Source organism: Hyla sarda, unplaced genomic scaffold, assembly GCF_029499605.1.
Source record: "Hyla sarda isolate aHylSar1 unplaced genomic scaffold, aHylSar1.hap1 scaffold_1694, whole genome shotgun sequence".
NCBI lineage: Eukaryota > Metazoa > Chordata > Amphibia > Anura > Hylidae > Hyla > Hyla sarda.
The window spans coordinates 3,476-28,522 of record NW_026608335.1 but is presented as its reverse complement, the minus strand read 5'-3'; the positions used below and the strand labels follow the sequence as shown (position 1 = coordinate 28,522).

Sequence of the window (25,047 nt, the reverse complement as noted above, 5' to 3'; positions counted from 1 at the left end):
CTTGACTAAGCATATCTTGGAACATGATCTGGGGCGGCCCTGCTCTGTACAGATCTCAGTACACTTTGAGGTTACTGCTGGCGTTGTACTCTCGCCTTGCTCCCCACCATGATCTTCTTGAGTTGCTGGAACTTCTTGTTTCCATGGTGGTGGTCCTGGGTGTAGTGCTGACAGGTGTTTGTCACTGTTGCACTCTGTGCATTTTATTGTTTTTGTACAGTCTTTTGCAATTTGCAAAAGACTGTACAAAGACTGACATTTTCTTAGTGGATGAGGCTTGTTGTGGATGAGACATATTTTGTCTGGCTCCTCAACTTTCTTACTTGTGTTGTCTTCCTGATTGACTGCAGACTCAGGCGAGACTTCTGTCTTCCGTACAGAAACTGTTGCTCTGCGTTCTTTGTAAGGCGTTGGATGTTTTTGCTCTACCTTTGGGGAGCTTGCAGTTCTCTTGTTCAGGAAAGCAAAGCTTGGATCATTGCGTGTTTCAGCTTGGTCTACGATGAATTCAGCAAGGAAGGCAAATGGTGGAAATGCGACTCGATGTTCTTTCTTGTATCTTGATGCTTGAGTGACCCACCTTTCCTGCAAGTTGAAAGGAAGTTTCTCGATTATGGGATCAACTCCACGTGCTGTATCTAAGTATGAGAGACCTGGCAGATGTCCACTAGACTTAGCGGCTTCTATTTCTAAGAGTAGGTCCCCAAACCCTCTCAGCTTTTGATTGTCTTTGTTTGTCATTCTTGGATAGTTTTCTTTCCTCTTCAGAAGAGCATCTTCAATCACTTCAGGTGACCCATAGCAGTGTTCTAGTCTCCTCCACACCATTGCAAGTCCTGCTGCTGCGTCATGAACATGTACTGATCTGATTCTTTGGGCTTGCTCCGTGGACTCTGGTCCTAGTCATTTGACGAGCAGATCAAGCTTTTCTCTGTCTGTCAGATCTAAGTCTTGGGTACCGCTTAGGAAAGATGACTTCCAGGCCCAGTAGTTTTCTGGACGGTCGTCGAATTTCATGAGACCAGCGCTCACTATCTCACGGCGCATCAGGAATCTTGCTACCTCTGTAGCTCTTGCTGCAACTGGTGAATACTTCCTGGGTGTAAACTCAGGGTATGGCTGCGGCTGGTAAGGCTGATGAGGTAATTGACTAAGTCTGCTTTGTTCTCCTCTGTTGTAAGTCTTTCTGCTATAATCCAGACTTGTATTTGCTTGAGGAGGTAGTACATCAGCATCCGTTTGCACTCTTGTCAGGTTGGCAGATTGGTCTCTGAGCATGCGACCACTTGACTTCCTACCCTGAGGTTCTAATTCAGTCTTGCAGTGTTGCATAGTATCAAAGTTGCTTATTGCTGGTGGAGTCAATGATGGTCTTGGTGCATAATTGAACTGCTGGTCAGTGTACATGGTTGCTTGTGACTGTATGTACTCACGAGTACGTTGGCTTGCGCTGAGGGGTGACATCTGGGTTTCTATGTCAGCGAACTGAGCTTCGGCAACCCTTGTGAGAACTTCTGCCTCGGCTAAGGCTGCTGCAGCGTTTTTCTGCTGTTGCAGTAAGTGTAAAGATGCTTGCACTTCAGCTTGTTCTTTCATCAATTCAGCTTCCTGCTTTGCATAGGACGCCATTGCACAAGCTGCCTCTGCTTTCGCTCTTGCCTTAGTTGCTATGGCGCTAGCGGATGACAGGCTGGTGGTGCTTGAGTGTCTAGAACTATGGCGTTTAAATCTTGATGCATCGGCGCTAACCGAAGTTAGATTTGTTTGACTGGACGCTCTAGACAATGTTGTGCACCTAGATCTACTTCTTTGCAAGGTGTCTTCCTCTTTATAGGAGCATTGAGGGTTAACTGTCAGAGTGCTGTTCTCTGGGTTCTGCATCTTGATTTAGCTGGCAGCGCAGATAATGATGATGACTGGACACAGCACAGCGGTGTTATAGCACGTGAGAGAATTAGTTTCACTTTCTAGTGCTTCGCGCCCTTACTCCGACACAGACTGCAGGGCACAGGATTTATGAGTCTTTTTTACTGCTGCGGACGATTCAAAGCTGATTAACTGCTTCTGATAACGTTTTAAAAGCCTTTTTACTATAATGTCTCCGCTGTCTCGTGGACACAGCTTCACATCAAGTTTATACCGAATCTCAAGGAAAGACACGCTGGTTTGCTTAACTGATGTAATCTTTACTGAGATATAATGAACACACGCGGTAAAACTGTAAAACAAACATATGAAAGACAAATATAAGCATGGCTATTCAAGTGCCTTACATTATGCATAGCTAATACATAGATAGTCTAACATGTGCTCACTTACTACACACTGAAAACACACATTATCTATCTACAAATGCCGAGCATCTCTCTACACAAGATAACTAGCAATTCCTTACTCACAGGCTTTGGTATTTATCAGATTTACAGTCTGTATTAGCTTTAAGAAGTCCTGTGGATCTGGTCACTGTGGTGGCTGGAGCTGGAATGAATTAGACTTGCCGGGGCTAGCCCTAGACTTTAGAGAGAAGGCCCGCCTCTAGGCTTCAAGAAAATGGAGGGTCTTAAAGGGACAGACCCTGCTGAGTGCCAAGCATGTAAAATACATTGCGAAGGCAGCACAGAAACAGTTCTCATGAGATGAGAGATACTCTTTGAAGACTTATGGAAATATGTAATCCGAAAATAAATCAAGTTTTAATGCTTAATTTTTAGTATTTTGTTTTAGATTTTTTAATTTACTATATGTATTGTAAATTAATCCTAAAAATCATGCAATTTTCAGTCTGGCCACTAGGCTTAATTTTGAGCTGAGACTTTCTGTTCTGTTTGAAATGATAATGAGGAGGCTGCTGGAAAAAGAACAAAATTAAAACAAAAGGTGGCACCAGTGTATAGAAAAGACAATAGCAGCTAAACCTCCCCCTCCCTGTAGAACATTGTTTCACAACCAGGACAGCAAAAGCCAAAGAGATAAACACTGAACCACACATCAAGTAAAAAAAAAAGAGAAATATTGACAGAATTACGGTTTTCCTGTTTATATAGACCCACAGAAGAAAGTGAATGTGCTTCTTGGTTTGTTTTTTATTTTACGGATTAGATCCAGATACTGAAACATGTTCAGTTTTCTAATGTTTCTTTGTTCTGAATGTCATTTTTTTAATTACATTTTTAGTATATTATTATGGGGGCAGCCATCTTGCCTGAGCAGTTTTAACAACATTTAGAGATATGCTTTATAGAAAGATAGATTACGGTAAATAGCATTTTCATATGATAGATAATTTTATATCTTTCAGCTCTACGCTGCCCTCCATGTCCAGGCTGGAGATGTAACACCGTCTTCTTTGCCGATTGTGACTGCATCCCTAAAACCCGCTGTAATGATAATATTCAGGACTGTACAGACTGGAGCGACGAAAAATCTTGTAGCTGAGACGTCACAGTAAGGACCCAGTTCAATATTTGAGTGAGAAGACCCTACATTCAGGGACAGTACACTGGTCTCTATGGCAAACAATGGATGAACTTTTTTAGACTTCGACTTTGTGTAGTTCCTATTGCTATAGTGCATCTAGAACATACAGTACGTCTTCACATCTGAGATACTGCTAATGCATCAGAGACTTTAAAGGGGTACTCCCTTGGAAAAAAAAAATTTTTTAAATCAATTGGTGCCAGAAAGTTTTGTAAATTACTTCTATTAAAAAAATCTTAATCCTTCTAGTACTTATCAGCTGCTATATGCTCCACAGGGAGTTCTTTTTTTGAATTTCCTTTCTGTCTGACCACTGTGCTCTCTGCTGACTCCTCTGTCCATTTTAGGAACTGTCCATGAACAGGAGAGGATTGCTATGGGGATTTGCTCCTACTCAGGACAGTCCCTAAAATGGACAGAGATGTCAGCAGAGAGTGGTAAGACAGAAAGGAAATTCAAAAATAAAAGAACTTCCTCTGGAACATACAGCAGCTGATAAGTACTGAAAGGATTAAGATTTTTTAATAGAAGTAATTTACAAATCTGTTTAATTTCTGGCACCGGTTGATTTAAAAATAAAATGTTTTCCAGTGGAGTACCCCTTTAAAGGGCTGATAACATATATAAATATACAGACTGTACTGCATTTCTCTCTTCTACAGGTCGAGGCTGGACATTTCATGTACTGTATATAACATGCAGAACATAATTTATATGAAGGAAAACTTAAATAATAAAATAAAAACAGCAGGTTGTGCTGCTCCCGATCTTTGTTACTACCAGGAGGAGGTGGGAAGTCTCTTACAATAGATGTCACATTTATCATCTTGCCAGCTTCATTAGTCAAACTTCATTCTAAAAGTATTCATCAGAGGTACACACTGGAAGTATTTTCTAATATATGCCATATATATATATATATATATATACACACATATATAGTATAGGCTATTACTCGAGAATAATTTAAATATTCTTATGTATGCCTTGAGGTTACCTGTTTTAGTGGATATTGCAGGCAAGGGTTAGGCTCCATTTTGGATTTAAATCCTTTACTGAAATGGTTTCCCTTGTATCCCCTGGCTGAGGATGTGGTGTCAGGTGAGTTGTCATGTGATTGTTACCCAGGAGGTATCTGTGACCAGGTGACTTAAGGGTGATCATTGGGACCCCACCAGAGTCTCCCCCATAAAAGCCCTGGGAGGAGTTTCTTCTCTCACTTAGTTCCTGAGTCTTTGCTGAGGTGCAGTCGAGCCTAAGGCCAAGTTTCTTCGGGCGTTTTTTCAGGCGGTTTTTATTCTCTTTTGGACTTCAGTGATCCAAAAAAAGTGATGGAGATACCTTTTTTTAATAAAATTTCGTAGGGTACCATTAAAAAAAAAAAAATTTAAAGATACAGTAGTTATGGAATATAACAACATTTTTTATAAATTTTTAAACCGGGAACAAGTTATGTGTGCAGGCAGGGCACTAAAAATGTAGCCGACAATAATAAAAATGTAGTATGTGTGTTTTTTTCACTTTTTATTCTTAATTTTTTAGGTGGTACTACTATACCCAGCATGGAACACACACTGTTCCATGCTGGGAGTAGTAGTACTATCTAAAAAATGTCAAAAAAGAGAGGAAAAAAGTGAAACACACACTATTAAAAATTAAATAAAATTTCGTTATAAAAAATATAATTTTTGTTAAATACATTTTTTCCATCACTACTGCATCCTTTTTTTTTTTGGTACCCAACAAATTTTGGGTACAAAAAAAAAACACCAAAGGGGCCAAAGATGCAATTTCCACACAAAAGAAAAAACGCCAGATGCAGTTTTTTTCCATACCATAAAACACAGGGAAAAAAAACAAGTAGAAACTTAGCCTAAGAGTGTGTCTGGAGTCATAGGAGGCCTCAAGTCAAGTCTGCAGCCACAAGCTACAAGTAAGCTAAAGTCACAGCTTAGGCTGGGTTCACACCACGTTTTGTTAAATACGGTTCCCGTATACGGCTGGGAGGCGGGGCTTAATCGCGGCACCCGCACTCAGCCGTATTCGGGAACCGTATTTAATGCATGTCTATGAGCCGACCGGAGTGAACCGCAGCCTCCGGTCGGCTTCGTTTTCGGCCGTATGCGGTTTCCCGACCGTAGGCAAAAATGCTGCATACAGCTGAAAACGAAGCCGACCTGAGGCTGCGGTTCACACCAGTCGGCTGAGTGCGGGCACCGCGATTAAGCCCCGCCCCCTCCTCCCAGCCGTATACGGGAACCGTATTTAACAAAACGTGGTGTGAACCCAGCCTTAGTCTGTCTCCAGTCAAGTCAGTCACAGTCATCTATTGTCAAGTCATCGTGGCCTGCATTAAATTGTCCAAAACCACTGCATGTCCCAGTAAGCCCTTAATGTCTCTGAAGTTACTGGTCACCTCCGTGGGCCTAGATGAACTGTATAGACTTTTCCACCTGTCTAACCTCAGTAAAGCTACCGTTGTCCGTAACTTGGTGTCAAAGTCATTATTGCCCCGGTGCCTAGCCCAGGATCCAGCAGTATACCTTCAGGTGGTATTGAGGATAAACCACGCCCTGGTGTCATGAATACAAGGGGTTAATGCCATCTGCCCCTAGGGTAATTCCATCTGCCTGCATAACATCCAATACCACAGACTCATAAGTGGGTTGAGGTCAGTTCACATTATGTGCAGTTTTGATGTATTTTCTTTTTTTTTTTTAAGCATTTATTAGAGAAATATTGCCATGAGTTGAAAGTGATTTGACCTATAACAACACCTGAGGTGTCTTCGCACGTTGAATTTTGTCTGTTTTCTAAGATTTTCCTAAATTGCTGAAAATACGACTTATTTTACCAATGATCTGCAGTAAAATAGCACCTTTTTGCTGTGATTCTGGGAAAATCATAGCAAAAGCAGAACAAACGCAGCAAAAAACACAGGGAGATTTATCAAAACCTATGCAGAGGAAAACTGGAGCAGTTGCTCAGAACAACCAATCGTATAGCTTCTTTCATTTTTCAAAAATGAAAGAAGAAATCTAATTGGTTGCTATGGGCAACTGCAGCGGTTTTGATAAATCTCCCCCTATATATCCTGATCCCATAGAGATGGCAGCAGCAGTATACAGATAGAGCTGGGAGGGGGTCTGTGATCTAGCAGACGTGATCTAATAGGTGATGATGTCATCCTGTAGTTTACAGAAAGTCAGTGGAATTAGGACTGACTTCCTTTTTACGCATTAAGCCATATGACTTTTTTTTGGGTCCCGGATAAATGAGTTGTCCAGGATTTTAAAAACATAGCAGATAAAAAAATAAATAAATAAATAAAATACAGCACCATTCCTGTCCTCAAGTTGTGTGTGGTAGGTTGTGTGGTGCACCCACTTTACACTTTAACCCTTTTATGACCAGGGATGCTTTGACCTATTGTGTCCTGAGCAAAATGTAGGTTTATAATACAGTACTTGAAAGTTATTTGTTTAGTTCTTTTTGTCAGTCTTCCCCAAATGTTTTTTTTTTTGTTTCCTTTTTCTGCAACACACATCAGGAAGATTAACCCCTTAATGGTGCTGCCTATTTTAGCCTTGAAGGACATCTGCAGTGATATAACACTTATCCCCTAACACTTATCTCCCCCCAATCTGTGAATGTACAGGGTACATTCACACAGGCGGGGGTTTACAGTGAGTTTCCCACTTCAAGTTTGAGATGCGGCAAATTTTTCGCCGCAGCTCAAACTCCCAGTGGGAAACGTGCTGTGAACCCCCGCCATGTGAATGTACCCTAAAAACACTACACAAAACACTACATATATATACCCCCCCAATAAAAATGAAAAACATCTCGTACGGCAGTTTCCAAAACGGAGCCTCGAGCTGTTGCAAAACAACAACTCCCAGTATTGCCGGACAGCCATTGACTGTCCAGGCTGTTGGGAGTTTTGCAACAGCTGGAGACACTGTTTGGGAAACAGTGTTGTAGGTTTGTTGGTATTTGGTATCTGAGGCAAGTGTAATGCTTGCATCTGGGTCCGTCCCTATGCAAATCAGTTAGGTCTCAAATGCGCATGGCGCTCTCACACCGTAGCCTTGTCGTATTTCGAGGCAACAGTTTAGGGCCACATATGGGGTATTTTTGTACTTGGGAGAAATTGTGTTACAAATTTTGGGGGGCTTTTTCTCCTTTTACCACTTATGAAAAGGTAATGTTGGTCTACACCAGCATGTTATTGTAAAACATTTTTATTTTTTACACTAACATGCTGGTGTTGCCCCATACTTTTCATTTTCACGAGGGGTAAAAGGAAAAAAAAGACCCCCTAAATTTGTAACCCAATTTCTCCTGAGTATGGAAATATCCCATATGTGGACGTAAGATGCTCTGCGGGCGCACAAGGCTCAGGAGTGAGAAAGCACTATGTACATTTAAGGCCTAAATTAGTGATTTGCACATGGGTGGCTGATTTTACAGCGGTTCTGACAAACGCCAAAAAATATATACCCACGTGACCCCATTTTGGAAACTGTACACCTCACGGAACGTAAAAAGAGTTATAGTGAGCTTTAACACCCCACAGGTGTTTGACGAATTTTCGTTAAAGTTGGATGAAAATTATTTTTCGCTAAAATGCTGGTGTTACCCCAAATTTTTCATTTTCACAAGGGAAAATAGGAAAAAAGCCCCCAAAATTTGTAACCCCATTTCTTCTGAGTATGGAAATCCCCCATATGCTGATGTGAAGTGCTCTGCAGGTGCACTACAATGCTCAGAAGGAGAGCACCATTGGGCTTTTAGAGAATGAATGTGTCGGGAATTGAAGGCCATGTGCGTTTACAAAGCACCTATGGTGCCAGAACAGTGGACCCCCCCCCCCCTCACGTGACCCCATTTTTTAAACTACACCCCTCACGGAACAAGGGGTGCAGTGAGCATTTACACCCCACAGGTGTCAGATTTTTTAAACAGTGGTCCGTGAAAATGAAAAATAAAATTTTTCATTTGCACTGTCCACTGTTCCAAAGATCTGTCAAACACCAGTGGGGTGTAAATGCTCACTGCACCCCTTATTACATTTTGTGAGGGGTGTAGTTTCCAAAATGGGGTCACATGTGGGTCCACTGTTCTGGCACCATGGGGGCTTTCATGCACATGGCACCAACTTCCATTCCAAACAAATTCTCTCTCCAAAAGCCCAATGGCACTCCTCTTCTGAGCATTGTAGTTCGCCTACAGAGCCCTTCACATCCACCTATGGGGTATTTCCATACTCAGAAGAAACTGCTACACATTTTGGGAGGCTTTTCCTCCTATTACCCCTTGTGAAAATGAAAACATTTGGCGTAACACCAGCATTTTAGTGGGGGGGGGAATTGACAAATTTCAGCTAAAGTTGAATGTTAAATAAAGAATGCAAACACCTGTGGGGTGTTCCGGCTCACTGTACCCCTTGTTACATTCCTTGAGGGGCCTTTCCCAAATAGTGGGCCATGTGTTTTTTTTTCCGTCTTTTCTAGCACCATAGGGGCTTCCTAAATGCTACATGCCCCCCCAAAAACCATTTCGGCTAAATTTGCTTTAGAAAATGCGACTCCTCTTCTGTGCATTGTAGTGCGCCCACAGTGCACTTTTTAAGTCCACACATGGGCTATTTCCATACTCGGGAGAAAATGCCCCCCAAAATTTGTAAACCCATCTCTTCTATTACCCCTTGTAAAAATTTGGGGAAAAATGCATTTTAGTGAAGACATTTTTTTTTCGTTTACACATCCAACTTTAACGAAAAGTCAAACAACTGGGGTGTTAAAGCTCACTGTACCACTTGTTACATCCCTTGAGGGGTGTAGTTTCCAAAATAGTATGCCATGTGTTTTTTTTTTTTTTGCTGTTCTGGCACCATAGGAGCTTCCTAAATGCAACATTCCCCCCAAAAACCATTTCAGCAAAATTCACTCCAAAATCCCATCGTCACTCCTTCCATTCTGAGCCCTCTACTGCGCCCGCGGAGCACTTTACATCCACATTTCCTTACTCAAGATAAATTTGGTTACAAATTTTGAGGGGGATTTCTTTTTTACCCCTTGTAAAAATTCAAAAATTTGGTCTACAAAAAAAAAAAAAAAAAAAAATGAAGATTTTGAATTTTCTCTTTCACTTTGCTGTTATTCCTGTGAAACACCTTAAAGGGTTAACACTTTCTGAACATCATTTTGAATACTTGAGGGGTGCAGGTTTTATAATGGGGTATTTCTAATATGAAGGCCCTTCAAATCCACATCAAAACTGAACTGGTCCCTGAAAAATTCAGATTTTGAAAATTTTGTAAAAAGTTTGCCAAACTGCTGCTGTACTTTTAAAGCCCTCTGATGTCTTCCAAAAGTAAAAACATGTCAACTTTATGATGCCAACATAAAGTAGACAAATTGTATATATAAATCAATATTTAACCCCTTCCCGACCCATGGCATACATGTATGTCATGGGTCAGCTCCCATTCTATAACGTGGGGCCTCGTCATAGCGGGTCGGGCCCGGCACCTAGCAACGGCCAGGACCCGTGGCTAATAGCGCACGGCAGTGATCGCGGTGTCGCGCGATATTAACCCTTTAGACGCGGCGTTCAAAGTTGAATGCCACGTCTAAAGTGAAAGTAAACTAATACCGGTTAGCTCAGGGAGCTGCTCGGGATCGCCGCGGCAAAATCGCGGCATCCCGAACAGCTTACATGACAGCCGGAGGATCCCTACCTGCCTCCATGCTGTCCGATCGCCGAATGACTGCTCAGTGCCCGAGATCCAGGCATGAGCAGTCAAGCGGCAGAATCATTGATCACTGGTTTCCTATGAGAAACCAGTGATCAATGTAAAAGATCAGTGTGTGCAGTGTTATAGGTCCCTATGGGAGCTATAACATTGCAAAAAAGAAAAAAAAAAAAAAAAAAAAGGGAAAAAAAAAGTGAATAAAGAAGATCATTTAACCCCTTCCCTAATAAAAGTTTGAATCACCCCCCTTTTCCTATTTAAAAAAAAAAAAAACTAAATAAAAATAAACATATATGGTATCTTCGCGTGCGGAAATGTCCGAATTATAAAAATCTCTCATTAATTAAACTGTACGGTCAATGGCGTATGCGCAAAAAAATTCCAAAGTCCAAAAAAGCGTATTTTTGGTCACTTTTTATATCATGAAAAAATGAATAAAAAGCGATCAAAAAGGCCAATCATTACAAAAATGGTACTGCTAAAAACTTCAGATCACGACGCAAAAAGCCCTCATACCATCCCATACGCAGAATAAAAAAGTTATAGGGGTCAGAAGATGACAATTTTAAACATAAATTTTCCTGCACGTAGTTATGATTTTTTCCAGAAGTACAATAAAAACAAACCTATATAAGTAGGGTATCATTTTAACCGTATGGACCTACAGAATAAAGAGAAAGTGTCATTTTTACCGAAAAATGTACTACGTAGAAACAGAAGCCCCCAAAAGTTACAAAATTTTGTTTTTTTCTTCAATTTTGTCACACAATGATTTTATTTTTCCGTTTCTCTGTAGATTTTTGGGTAAAATTACTGACGTCATTACAAAGTAGAATTGGTGGCGCAAAAAATAAGCCATCATATGGATTTTTAGGTGCAAAATTGAAGGAGTTATGTTTTTTTAAAGGTAAGGAGGAAAAAACGAAAGTGCAAAAATGGAAAAACCCTGGGTCATGAAGGGGATAATTTGGGATGTCCATTTTCCTTATAAGCAGAAAGCTTCAAGGTTAAAAAAAAATGCTAAATCACATTTTTCACCAAGAAATGATGAAAGTATTGACGAAAATTTACTAAAATAAAGTAGAATGTGTCACGAAAAAAAAAAATCTCTGAATCAGAAAAGTAAAAGCATCCCAGAGTTATTAATGCTTTAAGTAACAGTGGTCATTTTTGCTCTGGTCCTTAAGGTGAAAGTGGGCTTGGTCCTTGAGGTTAAAAGGAGTTATCCAGGAATAGAAAAGCAGAGCTAATTTCTTCACACAGTACCACAACTGTCCCCAGGCTGTGTGTGGTATGATAACTATGCTTTGTTTACTTCAATGGAAATGAGCTGCAATATCCTACACAACCCGGAGGACAAGTGTGGTATATTTTTTTTCAATGAAATCTGTTTTTCTAATCTTAGATAACTGCTTCAAGTTGATCACCCATGGGTAGCTTTAGACGCAGTCTGTGTTTTTGGATGATTAAAAGTCACAAAAGCATGACCGAAACATAAATGCCTGAGCACCTTATGCCCATGCAGAACATTTGTATCACATAAGACACTGAAATTGGTGCATGTGCGGTTGGACAGCTATACACTCTTTGGAAGGTTAGATTTTTCTCATTTTACTTTCATTTATTTATTTCCTTTAGTATGGGGCACAAGTTAGCAGGGGACACTTTTGTTCCCTGCTGTCCCAATATACAGATCACTGAATACAGCGATCTAAAAGGTAACAGCCCATTCTATTAGGCTCGGTTTCCACACAAGATTTTTCTCAAAAGTCAGAAGTGGATCCAGTGGGAAGAAGTCCTTTATATTTCCCATTCCTTTCAAATATATTTCTGGCTCAAAAACTGCAGTGGCCAGCACTCCCATAGAGCATGTGCTGACCCCACTGCTCCATGCATAAAGAGCTGGGCCCATTTTGGATATTACAAAGTGTCTCAGTGGTCGGTCCCTCCAGAGGAAAGACAATGGCCCAGATTTATCAAATTGTGCGAGTGAAAAACTGGAGGGATTTTTCCACAGAAACCAATCACAGCTCAGCTAATGAGCTGAGGTAAAGTGAAAGCTGAGCTGTGATCGCCAGTTTTTCTCTCACAAAGTTTGATAAATCTGGGCCAATGACAAAATACTAAGTACCCCTTTCAGTTAATTCTGGGGCCTGGTATTAGACATAAGACAGTGGTCTCCTGAAGTGTATGGTAGATAAATCTTTATTTCCAGGTGTGTTCACTTAAAGTAGCCATAATGGCAGGGTCTGCACTAAAGCAGTTACTGAAGCTGAGCTGCTACATATTGAGCATTTTCAATGGACCCATCTTTAATCTCATCAAGTCAAAAGGGAAGAAAAAATAAAAATAAAAGCACAAATAGATAAGTCACAATATAAAATAGCAGCTCTGTTCAGCATCAAGTTCCTCAGTGGTTTTCAGTTTAGATGGACTCATTCTTTGAAGCTTCATCAAAGTTCTCAACCAGTTCTGTAGAGGAGCACAAACAAAAAACACAAAGGTCATTGGAAATGTTCCTTTAGCATATGCCCACATTACATTTAGATGCAACTACAGTTATTGTCTACTGATCCTGTATTATCACATGTAAAATGCTGGACCAAGCACTGTAACCATATGTTCAAAATAGAAAAAAATCCAGCACAACAACTACTTAATACATGGGTGCATGCTGCTGTTGCAAATACAAAATATACCAAAATAAGGTTGCAGCAGCACTGTAAAAAAATATATATATATATATATATATAGGCTCTTAGTGCACCATTTGATCAAAACGTGTCCCCCCAGCCACCATGAGAAGGTGGCCTCACTGCAGATGGAATCCCAACATGCTTAATCCACTCACCTCTGCTGGGCATATAGCCTCTGACTGCTATGTAGTTAGAGGGGAGTGGCACCCTCTTTAGCCTTGCACACAAGGATTTCTATATTGATAGTTAGTGGATCCTGCATGTTACCCAGTCAGAGGCCATATGCCCAGAAAAGGTGAGTGGGATTAGAGAGTTAGGCTAGGTTCACACTACGGAATTTTCGCCTGCAATTTCGCTTTGAAATTGCAGGCAGAAATTCCGCTTACTAAAATGTAATGTATAGTGAATGGGTTTCCGTTCACAAATTCACACTTCGGAATTTCTGAACGGAAAATCAGCTTTAAAATTTCCACCTGCAGAATGAGCAACGCATTGCAGTCTATTGGAGACTGATTTAGTCGGCGTTGGCCGCATTCGGAATCTCCGGGAGAAAGTTTTCTGCCTAGAGATTCTGCAGTGTGAACCTAGCCTAGGGTCCCATCCGAAGTGAGGTCACCTCCGCCTGGTGGATGGGGGACAAGTTTTGATCAAAAAGTGCACCATTTTTCGAAGTGTGCTGATGCAATCTTTTTGTAACCATATGTTCAGTTTGAGATAAATTTGGGCACTTAGAAATGCAAAATGCCCTTAATACTAGCATGCAAATGCACCTGCAATAAGTATTATTCAGCCTCCTTTTTAAACAGTGTCAATATACAGATACAGGGGTTGTCTAGTGAAAAGTGTATCACTTATCCACAGGATCAGATACTTGGCTTCCTGTGGATAAGGGATCATTTGTTTTTCACTGGACAGCCCCTGTAACTGAACGATTGGGCTTTCACTAGAAGACTGCTGTAATACAGGCAGTGCACCCGGTTTTAATGGTTATTCAGAGAGGGTCAGTACTTGTTTTGGCTAAACTTTTCTACAATGCAACAAAAACATGGTTGTTATGGAGGGGCTTATGTATTTAATTGACACAGAGGTACTGCTCTTGTACTCCATTTTCAAGTGCTATTGCAGCTTCGTTCCACTGAATTGAATGGAGCGGAGTTCTAAAACTAAACGCAACCTGAGCCAGGTGTGGCTTTTATTTATTTATTTTTTTTAAAAGGAAGCAGCAAAGTTGAAAGGTCAAATATACCACATGAAGATAAACAAATATCTGTCCTATTATGCCAAACAGATCCTCTCTCTTTAAGGGCACAACAATTATATATTTAATACCTATTTTTGCAGGAAGAAAACATTTTTGATTGTTTGCACAGTACTATTATTGGACACCTTTAACTCCTTTCTAACGCAGTTATTTTTAGCGAGTCATGTTCATTTTTTAAACTCCTGACTTGTGAGTCACTTTATTTTTCTGCTGACATAGCTGTATTAGTCATTACTTTTACAGCACCAGTACAGTGTAAAAAACATTAACTTTATTTTATGGGCTAGTGCGTTGGCACCAATACCTAATGTATAGTTGTTTTTACTAGTAGTCACTTTGGGACCTGCACTTCTGTAAAGAACAGGGGTCCTCCAACCCTCTACTGCAGGATAAGGTGACTGCTGCATCCTGGAGGGAAATGAGTGTATGTGGCCACACATTTGCCTGGCCAGTTATTCACTTCAATAGGAGAAACCGCCGAGTAAGCGGCACACCCAACTGATCAGACAGGGGAGTGACCCTCACCAGCAACAGGGACAGAGCTATAAAAATCTAAGTTTTTATAAAAAAAAAAAAAAAAAAAAAAAAAAAAAAAAAAAAAAGCAATTGCCTTAAACTTTCTGCACTATTTCTGTGCTACCATATGGGCTGTCCTGTTCCTGATTTCTATAAAGACGTTTGTGAATAAATATTGCAAAATGTCTAACTTCCCAGAAATACATCCGAACAGACCTGTTCATCTTCCCCATTCATGTGTAGTGTCAATCACTTTTTTTGGAGACTGGAGCTTAGAATTGACCTTTTAGAACTTTCGTTGTAAATATGTAGGACTAATTGTTAAAGGAAAACTGTCAGCCTGTTCATCCACACTAAACCCAATACACTGGGGTATAATGTGTGTGAACAGGAGTCCAGTGAGGGGTCACTTACTGAAATATGTCCAGTAGCTCCTGAGATATGTCCCCCAGACAATACTCTGCTAAAATCAATGAATCGCGCACAGGAGACGAGGCTCCGCCCACTCAATTTACATATTCATTGTCTGTGACTCCACATCCTAGAGGAGTGGAGTCATAGACCATGAATATGTAAATGGAGCAGGTGGCGCCTCGCCTCCTGCGCGCGATTCACTGAATTCAGCAGATGATCTTCTGGACATCTCAGGACCTACTGGACATATTTCAGTAAGTGACCCCTCACTGGACTCCTGTTCACACACATTATACCCCAGTGTATTGGGTTTAGGGTGAGTGAACAGGCTGACAGTTTTCCTTTAATGAAAGGCTGGGTGCAGGAGACTTTGCAGCAGCCATAGAACCTCTTACTCTTTGACTCGCCTTTTAGAATATACTATAAGTTTTTCATAATAATTAAACAGAAAGGTACAGTAAGACCTGATGCAGCTTTTTTTAAATTCCATACACAACGGACCCCCAGCATGGCCAAGTGAATATATATAAAAAAAAAAAAAAAAAAAAAACAACTTGACAACCTTACTATGTTACAGAAAATCTTACCTGGAACTTCGTCATCCTCGTCCTCCCCAGTTGCAAGTGGTGCTTTCCCATCTACAGCTAAAAGAAGCAGACCAGTGGTTATGAAATAGAACATAAACTAGGTAATACAACTAAATTCAATGCAGTAGTACATGCAAGGCCACAGACTATATTAACTGCTTGAAATCTTTCTATGTCTGAGGGTGCATGGGATTTTTTCCGTGCTATATATATATTACAATTGAAACTATGAAAGTAGCTCAAACCTATTACTATTATTCAGGTGACAATTGCATAATGTTTCTAGCATTGGAAGGTTTAAATAAAAATCTAATAAATGTCCAGCTTTCTTACGTTACACATACAGTGTTGAGCCACTTGTGTAGGTACTGGTGTTACAACAAGTTACATTTATATACGTGCCCTTGGATAATCATGCCTACTAGTGTAACATATACACAATGCTGCAACAAGCTGAACTATGGGGGTTCTACTTACATTGTTTTGGCAGGGCCTCCGCCAGTCTCCGTAGGCTGGTAAGGCTGTCGGCCCCGAGCTGGTTCAGGATGCTGGGTAACATCTCCGTTAGCTGCTTGGTTTCTGCATGTCCTGTAATGGTGAAGGTGTTGGCAGCCAAGGAAGCCTGAACTTTAGGATTATTGAAGTGAATGACTGTTCCTTGGTTTGTAAACATGTTTACCTAGAAAGATTAACAAAAGTTGTGTGAATTTAATGAAATCTATTTACAGATAAAGACCCAAAAACTCAAAACCAGCAGCACCAGGAAATGTGGCAGGATCCATCCAGACTTTTCTAACTATTACAATAATAATTTCATGAGTATATAATAGCTGGTTGTAGTAGGGGAGCCTGTCCCAATTTCATGCTGCTTATAATTTGGGCAGCATGACACATGACCAGATACCCCCAAAGGGATCTGCTTAAACAAACAAGATCATGTGATCACCAAATTGATTAGCCTGGTATAGTGCTATCTATGGCCACCCAGCAATCATCACCAAACAAGCAGGCCACAAGATATCATGGTGTGTCAAAATAATTCAACCAACTTTATAGAGTATGCAATTACAAATAATGTTAAAAAACATAGGCACAACAGAAAAAAGAGAGGGGTATACTCAGAGTAGATTCTGTAATATTATAATCTAAGGTCACAGGTATAGATATAAGGCAGAACTGGTAAATGTTCATAAGGAGACAATATAAGGAGACCTACTGTGCATGGGGACCATTCTTCCCTCCATATACGCATTATGTGTCCCACTCGCTACAGTGCCATTTAATCACATAATGCTGGAGACAAGCTATGGAGGAAGCTGTGTTTCATAATGCACAGTCCAATGGAATAGGCAGAACAGTGCCCGTTTGGGCATTTAGGCGCCAAATATAAAATGTAATTTAAAAAAAAAAGGAGAATTAGAGGTACGTTTAAAGCACTTCAATCTGCTCCATCTCTTTGCCAATTTTTTTTTTTGTAGTCTGCAAACACTTGATGTCCAGTGGTGATATATGTATCCCCTATCCGCAGGTTAGAGGAAAAGTTATGGATCGCAGGGGGTCCCAGCGATTGGACCCCCCTGCTATCAGACATTTATTCCCTATGCTGCGAACAGGGGATACATCTTACCGCTGGATGACATCAAGTCCGCAGAAGACACAAAAATACTTGTAAAATTTGACACAAGTGTGTATAATGCCTTTTGGGGTACTACAATCTCTCAAAGTGACTTACTTCTTCAATGCCAGAGATGTTATTCACACCAAGTTTCTTCAGTGAGAACTGTAGTTTCTTGTCATCAGCAGTAGCTGTTCTGTGGACGACCTTCTTCTTTCTGCGTGCTGTTCCCTGAAGGACAGAAAAGACAACCAGAATTGAGGCAGTGTTCACACCTGCATCAGAAGCTCAAGTAGGGGCCTCATTAAAATCCACAACAGTTCTAAACAAAGCCCAAGTCTTCTATTAGACACATGAACAATGCAAGTGAAAACTGTCTTGTAATTAAGATCATACAGATCATGGCCAAAAAAATTTAAAAATTTAAATAAATAGACTGAAAAATAGTAATTTTTTACATGTCAGTCAAGCTGGGATCCTAAATGGTTGCAAGAGGCCAGATCTTTGTAGCTGTTCGTAAAGAGTTAATGTGTGTATTGTTCCACAAATGGACAACCCATAGCATTCCGGCCCCATAATGCAGTAGGATGCCATTACTGTCAAATATCCCACTAGTGTAGATTTTATTTGTACTAATTTCATTTAGATCTGACATTCTGATAGCTTTTTATTAAATTTTACCTAAGATGTGAAAAAAAAAAATAAAGGACAAAAAGCAATTCTGTAATTTAGAATTTTTCGGTTTACGCTGTGCCTCGTCGTGCAGGATCAGTAGTGTTGTATTTCAAAATGTATTTTTTAAACACTTTGGTTGCTATGAGCAACTCAGCAACTTTTTTCCTGGACTGTTTTTGATAAATCTCCCCCAATTAGATTGCTTCTTTCATTTTTAACAAGGCCTCTGCAAAATGAAAGAAGCGATCTGATTGGTTGCTATGGGCAACTCAGCGACTTTTCGTCTGGAAAAGTTTTGATAAATCTCCCCCTTTGATTTTACCTAGGCATTTTTTTTAATACTTAGATCCATCTAGTGATCTAATTTTACAGTCTGCCATAGGCAGGCTGTATAAGCAAATCAGTCATGGCAGACACAGAGGCCTTCAAAAATCTGCGGCCGGCCATGACAACGGTTCGGCTAACAAAACGCAGTGAGCTAATCTAACCTATAACACAATTATTCGCATCGAATGCTGTTTAAATACCACTGCAGATTGCTACATAGACGGCTTTTAGCAGCATCCGTTTGCTGCTGAATGCAACAGACAGGCATTGAGTATGGAGCGGGTCCACCCCTTAATAGCACCATGACAAATATATCTGATGTTCGTTGTTAAGGCTTTAAAATATGATGTCAATGGGGCTAAGGCTGCCACGGAGGGATGAGGAACTCAAGAGTTGCGGAATCTGTAGGCGCTATATAAATAAATAAAAGAGTTTATTACCGATTTATCACCATTTTGATGTAAAAAACATTTACCTTTCCACCAATGCGGACTTGGGCTTGAAGTTTTGCTAACTTTTCTTGATTCATGATACTTTCTTTCATCTGAAAAAGGAAAATACAATAGGATATATCAGTGGTTTAATTTGGCCAGAACTGGTGGTAGACAGATTACCTTTAACTCTTAAGGGTCATCTTGTTAATTTCCACAGCTACCACCATGATCAGACCTCTAAACCTGGGCACAGACAAGACACATGCCAGCAGAACTTTACCCACAAGCTATCACTCTTGATGCCCATTAGTATGCACAGTCAATACAACTAAACATGTATCTTATTCCTCAGGTTAGAGGTGGGGTTGCTGAAATTCAGTCTACGGGTACGTTCCCACGGAAGCACATTCGCAGTGTATTAAACGATGCAGAGTCAGCAGACACAGTTACAGCAGAGCAAGCGGTGCCATAATTCTGTGTGTACCAGCAGCAAATATGCTGTGGATGCGCTCCCACGTGAATGTACCCTTCAGGTATGTTTACACGCTGTGGATTTAGACTTCCCTATCAAAGTTACAAATCTGTTGCAGAGATCCTCTCCATCACATCACCTTTACATATTATTAAACCCTGAAAACATAAGCTGTTGGGGCTAGAGATGAGCGAACTTAACAGTTACAGTAAATTCCAATCGTCACAAACTTCTCAGCTCGGCAGTTGATGACTTTTCCTGCATAAATTAGTTCAGCTTTCCGGTGCTCCGGTGGGCTGGAAAAGGTGGATACAGTCCTAGAAGACTCTTTCCTAGGAATGTATCCACCTTTTCCAGCCCACGGGAGCACCTGAAAGCTGAACTAATTTATGCAGGATAAGTCATCAACTGCTGAGCCGAGAAATTCGCGACGAATCGAATTTACTGTAAGTTCGCTCATCTCTAGTTGGGGCACTAGAGGTACAGATTTTACTTTATGGCCAGTCCAGAGGTGTCCATACATCTTCAATAGCAAACAAGTGTTTAAATAACCATTATTAATCCTAGTTCCCTCATGTACACTGGCTCGGTATGATCAAACATGTATCAGGGATGTTGAATTCCTATCGGGCAAGCAGGGCCAGACCTGAAAGCCCCCCGACAAGCACGGCAGCGCTCAGAGGAGGGTATGATGCGGGCTCCGGACTCGTGCCCGCTCCATACTCTGCAGCCCCCGGCTGTTTTCAGTAGATGGGGGCCACCACTAATAGCCAGCTAAAAGCTGACAGTGGAGTTATCCTGCGCATCAAATCTGCGCAGAATACTGTACGTGTGAATTGACCCTAAAAAGTCAGATCATTACCAAAATGGTACAGATACAAAAAACTGATTATGGCGCAAAAAAAAAAATAGCCCTCATACAGCCTTGTATGCAAAAAAAAAAAAAAAAAAAAAGCTACAAGGGTCAGAAAAAGGCAATTAGCCCCTTAACTACGCCGGACGTAAATGTACATCCTGGTGAGGTGGTACTTAAGGCACCAGGACGTACATTTACGCCCCATGCATAACCACGAGCATCGGAGCAATGCTCAGGTCATGCACGTCAGGTCCCGGCTGCTGATAGCAGCCAGGGACCCATTGGTAATGGCAGACATTCGCGATCGTGCAGATGTCCACCATTAACCCCTCAGATGCTGTGATCAATACAGATCACGGCATCTGCCGCATCACAGTCACTAAAAACGGATGATCGGATCGCCCACAGCGCTGCCGCGGCAATCCGATCATCCAGAACGGCAGACGGAGGTCCCCTCACCTGCCTCCCACGGGTCTTCTGCTCTGGTCTGAGCAGAATATGACCAATAATACTGATCACTGCTATGTTCTATACATAGCACTGGACAGTATTAGCAATCGAATGATTGCTATAAATAGTCCCCTATGGGGACATAAGTGTAAAAAAAAAAAAAAAAAAAAAGTGTTCAAAAAAATAAATAAAGTGAAAATCACCCTCCCCAATAAAGGTATATATCTGAACTATTAATATAAAATGCTAATGATACCGTACAGTGAACGGCGTGAACGTAAAATTTCTTAAATTTTTTTTTTAAGTACAAAATAGCTGCTTTTTTATAACATTTTATTCCAAAAAAATTATAAATTTATTAAAAGTTTTATATAAGCGAATATGGTATCAATAAATTTCTGCTTATATGGAAAAATGAAAAAGTTATAGGTCTTCAAAATAGGGGTGTTTTAAACGTACTAATTTGGTTAAAAAGGTTGCGATTTTTTTTTATAGAAAAGTATGTAATCATGGGTATCATTTTAATTGTATTGACCCAAACGATAAAGAACAGGTAATTTTTACCGTAAATTGTACGGCGCGAAAACGAAACCTTTCAAAGCTTGCTAAATTGCGGCTTTCTTTTTAATTTCCCCACACAAATAGTATTTTTTTTAGTTGCGCCATAAATTTTATGGTAAAGTGAATGATGGCATTACAATGGACAACTGGTTGCGCAAAAAACAAGCCCTCATACTAGTCTGTGGATGAAAATATAAAATAGTTAATTTTTGAAGGTGAGAAGGGAAAAAACGGAAACTTAAAAATAAAATTGTCTGAGTCCTTAAAAGGGTACTCCGGTGCTTAAACATCTTATCCCCTATCCAAAGGATAAGGGATAAGATGCCTGATCGCGGGAGTCCCGCAGCTAGGGATGCCCGTGATCATGCACGCGGCACCTTGTTTGTAATCAGTGCCTGGAGTGTGTTCGTTCCGGGACTGATTACCGGCGACCGCAGGGCCGGCGGCGTGTGACGTCACGCCTCCGCCACCGTGTGACATCCCGCTCCGCCCCTCAATGCAAGCCTACGGGAGGGGGCGTGATAGCTACCACGCCCCCTCCCGTAGGTGGTATCATTATAGTAGTTATTTATGGCTATTATAGGGAGAGGAGGAAAAATGAGAGCGTGTAAAAGCGAAAATTGGCCCGGACAAGTGTATCGTCATGAGATACAAGTAGATTTTGCTCTGTTTCAGTCCCATGGACAAGTAGTTTAATAAATTTCCACACCCCTGATGTTTGTATTTAATGAGGAAGAATAAAGTTGCAGCAGGACTGGTGACTGCTTATCTCAGGGAGAACAATAGGATCAGACACCAAAATCTTACATACTCATCACATCATATGTTGGTGTAGATACAAGAGGTACAGAAAAGTTGACGGCTCCTAAGACTTTTCTCTAAGGCCATTTTCACCCAATCATATTTCATGCACATTTTCCATATTACGGATACAAGTCTTGCCCTGACTGGAGTTCTGATGACCTAAACTTACAGCAGTCAGTACGATTTAGACAAATGGTCGGGCTGAACTTGAGTCTGTAACACAAATGTGTAGCTAATATGCTTTGTGAAAGCACCCCAAAAGTGTATTTGAGGCCTTAAAGGGGAACTCAGGGATGTAAAAGTTGCGTCCCAGTTTAAAAAAAAAAAAAAAAAAAAGGAGGGATACATACCTACCGCCGCTGCCCTGGTAAACCGTTTCGGCCTCAGTCACTATCCTTTTCGTGATTGTTGGCGAGTCATACGGCACTCAGCCAATCACCGGGCGCAGCAAAGTCCGGCCTCGGACGGTGATTGGCTGAGCGGCAGTGTGACGTTTACGGCCCCGGCACCAGTGCCGAAAAAAAAAAAAAAAAATCACACTGCCGCTCAGCCTATTGCCGGCCATTGTGGCCGTTGACTGAGTGCCGTATGACTCACCATCAGGAAGAGGATCACAGAGGAGGCCGAAAAGGGTTACCGGAGGCACGGCAACAGGTATGTTTTTTTTTTTCTACTGCCGTAGTCTCAGACAATTTTTACATACTGGAGTACGCCTTTAAAGGGGCTGACTTGCATTTATAAGTATCATTTTGGGGGAGTGGAGACCATCAATCTCAAGAATGGAAGTCCAGAGCCTCGCTAGTAGAGAGCTATTTTTGGCAGTCCCATAGCCAATGGATTGAGGAAAATGAATGGCGTACAGGAGACTGCTACTTCATTCCAACTTGGGACTCCCGTTCAAGTAGGTCCAAACAACAGCAGCAACTTTTCAAAACAAAAATGGACCAAAAAAAAAAGAAAAAAAAAAAGGGGGTAATCTGGATTCATATCTCAGGCACTGGAGATGGGGCAGGTCAGTCCTATATAAAATATCCCTTTAATTTTATGGCTGTCAGGCTAAGTTATGATTGAGGAACCTCTGGTTGGAAATATTCAAGCTGGAGACTCCAAGGCACTAGGACTGTTGACATTGCTGTCCCTATAGACAGTGGATACGGTGCAGATTCCAATGAGCGAGATCATTCTCTTTCTGCCACTAAAATTTCATAGAATGCATTGTATAGTGGAATCCCGCTGCAAAGGGATTTGGCTGCACCAGAAGTTCTAAGTGAAATTTTTAAGTTCGGAAATTGCTCAGTATGAACCTATCCTTATACTTAGGGCCCAGAAATTAAATTGCATGGATACAGATTGATTCACAGCAAATGAATGGGGGAAAAAAAAAAAAAACCTTCTTAGGTGTAAAGGCAATGCAGTTTGCACCAAAACCAGAAGCGGATTCAACAGATCTGCAATTGGATCATGTTTGTCTTAAAATGGGGCATGAAATAAAATACATATTCAGACGCCAGATTTACACTGTCTATTCTAAACTACAAAACATCAATAAATGACATGACCGTACATGGTGAAGTGTAGAGGTAAAAAAAAAATATATATATATATATATATATATACAAAGACAGACAAGTATACAGCAGAAGGCAGCCTGTCACTGATAACAGTTGTTGGCCATCAATGGTATAAGGGTGAATCCACATGTAGCAGGTTTTCTGCTGGATCACAGGATTCGTAGCAGAACTCACTGTGGATTTCTTCCACTACATCTAGACTCTCAGCCATTACTAATTAGTTGGTGACTGGCATCCATAGGCCATTGGGTTTGCCATAGGCAGCAATGTGAATGGTCAATACCACGACCACTGCCCATAGACCAGCATCCCCTAACTGTTAGCATGATTGGAGTTGTAGTCTTACAACTGGAGAACCATAGGCTGAAGAACACCATGGGCAGTGAATGAAGACTAAACCATGAAGCCTGTTACATGGGCCCAACCCTGTACTATCCTGGCCTGAGGGAACACTATACACATGTGCCCACCAGACAGGAGACCCCCCCATATGAGACCAGACAGAAGACCCCCATGTGCCCACCAGACAGGAAAGTCCCCCATGTGCCCAGACAGGAAAGTCCCCCATGTGCCCAGACAGAAGACCCCCATGTGCCCACCAGACAGGAGAGTCCCCCATATGAGACCAGACAGAAGACCCCCATGTGCCCACACATGAGACCACCAGACAGAAGACCCCCATGTGCCCACACATGAGACCACCAGACAGAAGACCCCCATGTGCCCACACATGAGACCCCAGACAGGAGACCCCCATGTGCCCACACATGAGACCCCAGACAGGAGACCCCCATGTGCCCACACATGAGACCACCACGGAGCCCCCTCTATTAGCACAGCTATTGATACGACCAGGACACCTCCAGCCTGAGAGCTGCGCAGAGCCATCACTACCGCATTACCACACCGGCGGCCCCCAGCCTACAACCCGACCCCTGACTAGACCCAGCACAGCCCGAGCACCATCCCTTCACCTTCTGCAGCCGGCAGGCGGGTGTGTATGGGCAGCACGGTGGGTTTAAAGGCCTCCAGAGAGCGGCGGCACCGGGCGCGCACACACGCGGGGAGCAAGACGGAAGCCAAGAGGAAGGGCCGGAAGTGACGCGCCACCACGTGACCTGACGCACAACCCTGCCCGCTGCTGTGTTTGTGAGGGGAGAGCCATAGGGGACAGCGCGCGCCGCATTATACTGTACTATAATACACATAGAAGAGGAAATGTATCCACCAATCAGCTTCCAGCTCTTATTCCGCATAGGAAATGAAGCAGTTATTTAATTGGACAGTTACTGTACTAGATATAGGGCTGTACCACTGTGACTGACAGAGGGGTGCTGGAGGTGATTAGTAGTGGCCTGCAGAGGGAAATGTGGGTCCAGATAGTTACATGGAGGATGATGTGGTGTTTAGGGTCACAGGATTAGGTGTTCCTTAAAACTACATCTCCCATCAAGCCCAGACAGCCTTTGTCACACAGGAGTTCACTCTTTGAAGACTTGTTATATATAGTGACCATAGGGTTTCAGCAGCTAGATTTAGGGGATTGCATTTATAAAGGGGTCGTTTGTGCA

General features: G+C 41.6%; 2 protein-coding genes across 8 annotated transcripts in view; one reads left to right on the top strand and one right to left on the bottom strand.

Moving 5' to 3' along the window:
- The window catches only part of LOC130311911 (low-density lipoprotein receptor class A domain-containing protein 1-like), a 45,949-nt gene extending 42,276 nt beyond the window's left edge, over nucleotides 1-3,673 (top strand). For all 7 annotated transcript variants that reach the window (XM_056552548.1, XM_056552549.1, XM_056552545.1 and 4 more), the window contains one exon: nucleotides 3,299-3,673. In XM_056552548.1, the coding sequence (XP_056408523.1) occupies nucleotides 3,299-3,435 (137 nt within the window). In that variant the 3' untranslated portion in view covers nucleotides 3,436-3,673. The remainder of the gene's footprint in view (nucleotides 1-3,298) is intronic.
- An 8,748-nt stretch (nucleotides 3,674-12,421) lies between these two features.
- On the bottom strand, nucleotides 12,422-24,606 carry BTF3 (basic transcription factor 3). The gene is made up of 6 exons (XM_056552542.1): nucleotides 24,451-24,606; nucleotides 18,804-18,872; nucleotides 17,444-17,557; nucleotides 16,189-16,390; nucleotides 15,712-15,768; nucleotides 12,422-12,709 (listed from the first exon to the last, which is right to left on the bottom strand). Exons 2-6 carry the CDS (start codon nucleotides 18,870-18,872, stop codon nucleotides 12,663-12,665), a joined length of 489 nt encoding a protein of 162 aa, XP_056408517.1. The 5' UTR covers nucleotides 24,451-24,606; the 3' UTR covers nucleotides 12,422-12,662.
- Between the last annotated feature and the right edge of the window lie 441 nt (nucleotides 24,607-25,047).

Excerpts from the sequence above, each read along its gene's own strand:
- BTF3 (XM_056552542.1), bottom strand. The coding sequence starts at position 18,872 with ATGAAAGAAAGTATCATGAATCAAGAAAAGTTAGCAAAACTTCAAGCC. Across the intron at positions 16,391-17,443 it reads ACATCTCTGGCATTGAAGAA|GTAAACATGTTTACAAACCA; the intron begins GTAAGTCACTTT and ends TAATCTTTCTAG. Across the intron at positions 12,710-15,711 it reads CGAGGATGACGAAGTTCCAG|AACTGGTTGAGAACTTTGAT; the intron begins GTAAGATTTTCT and ends GCTCCTCTACAG.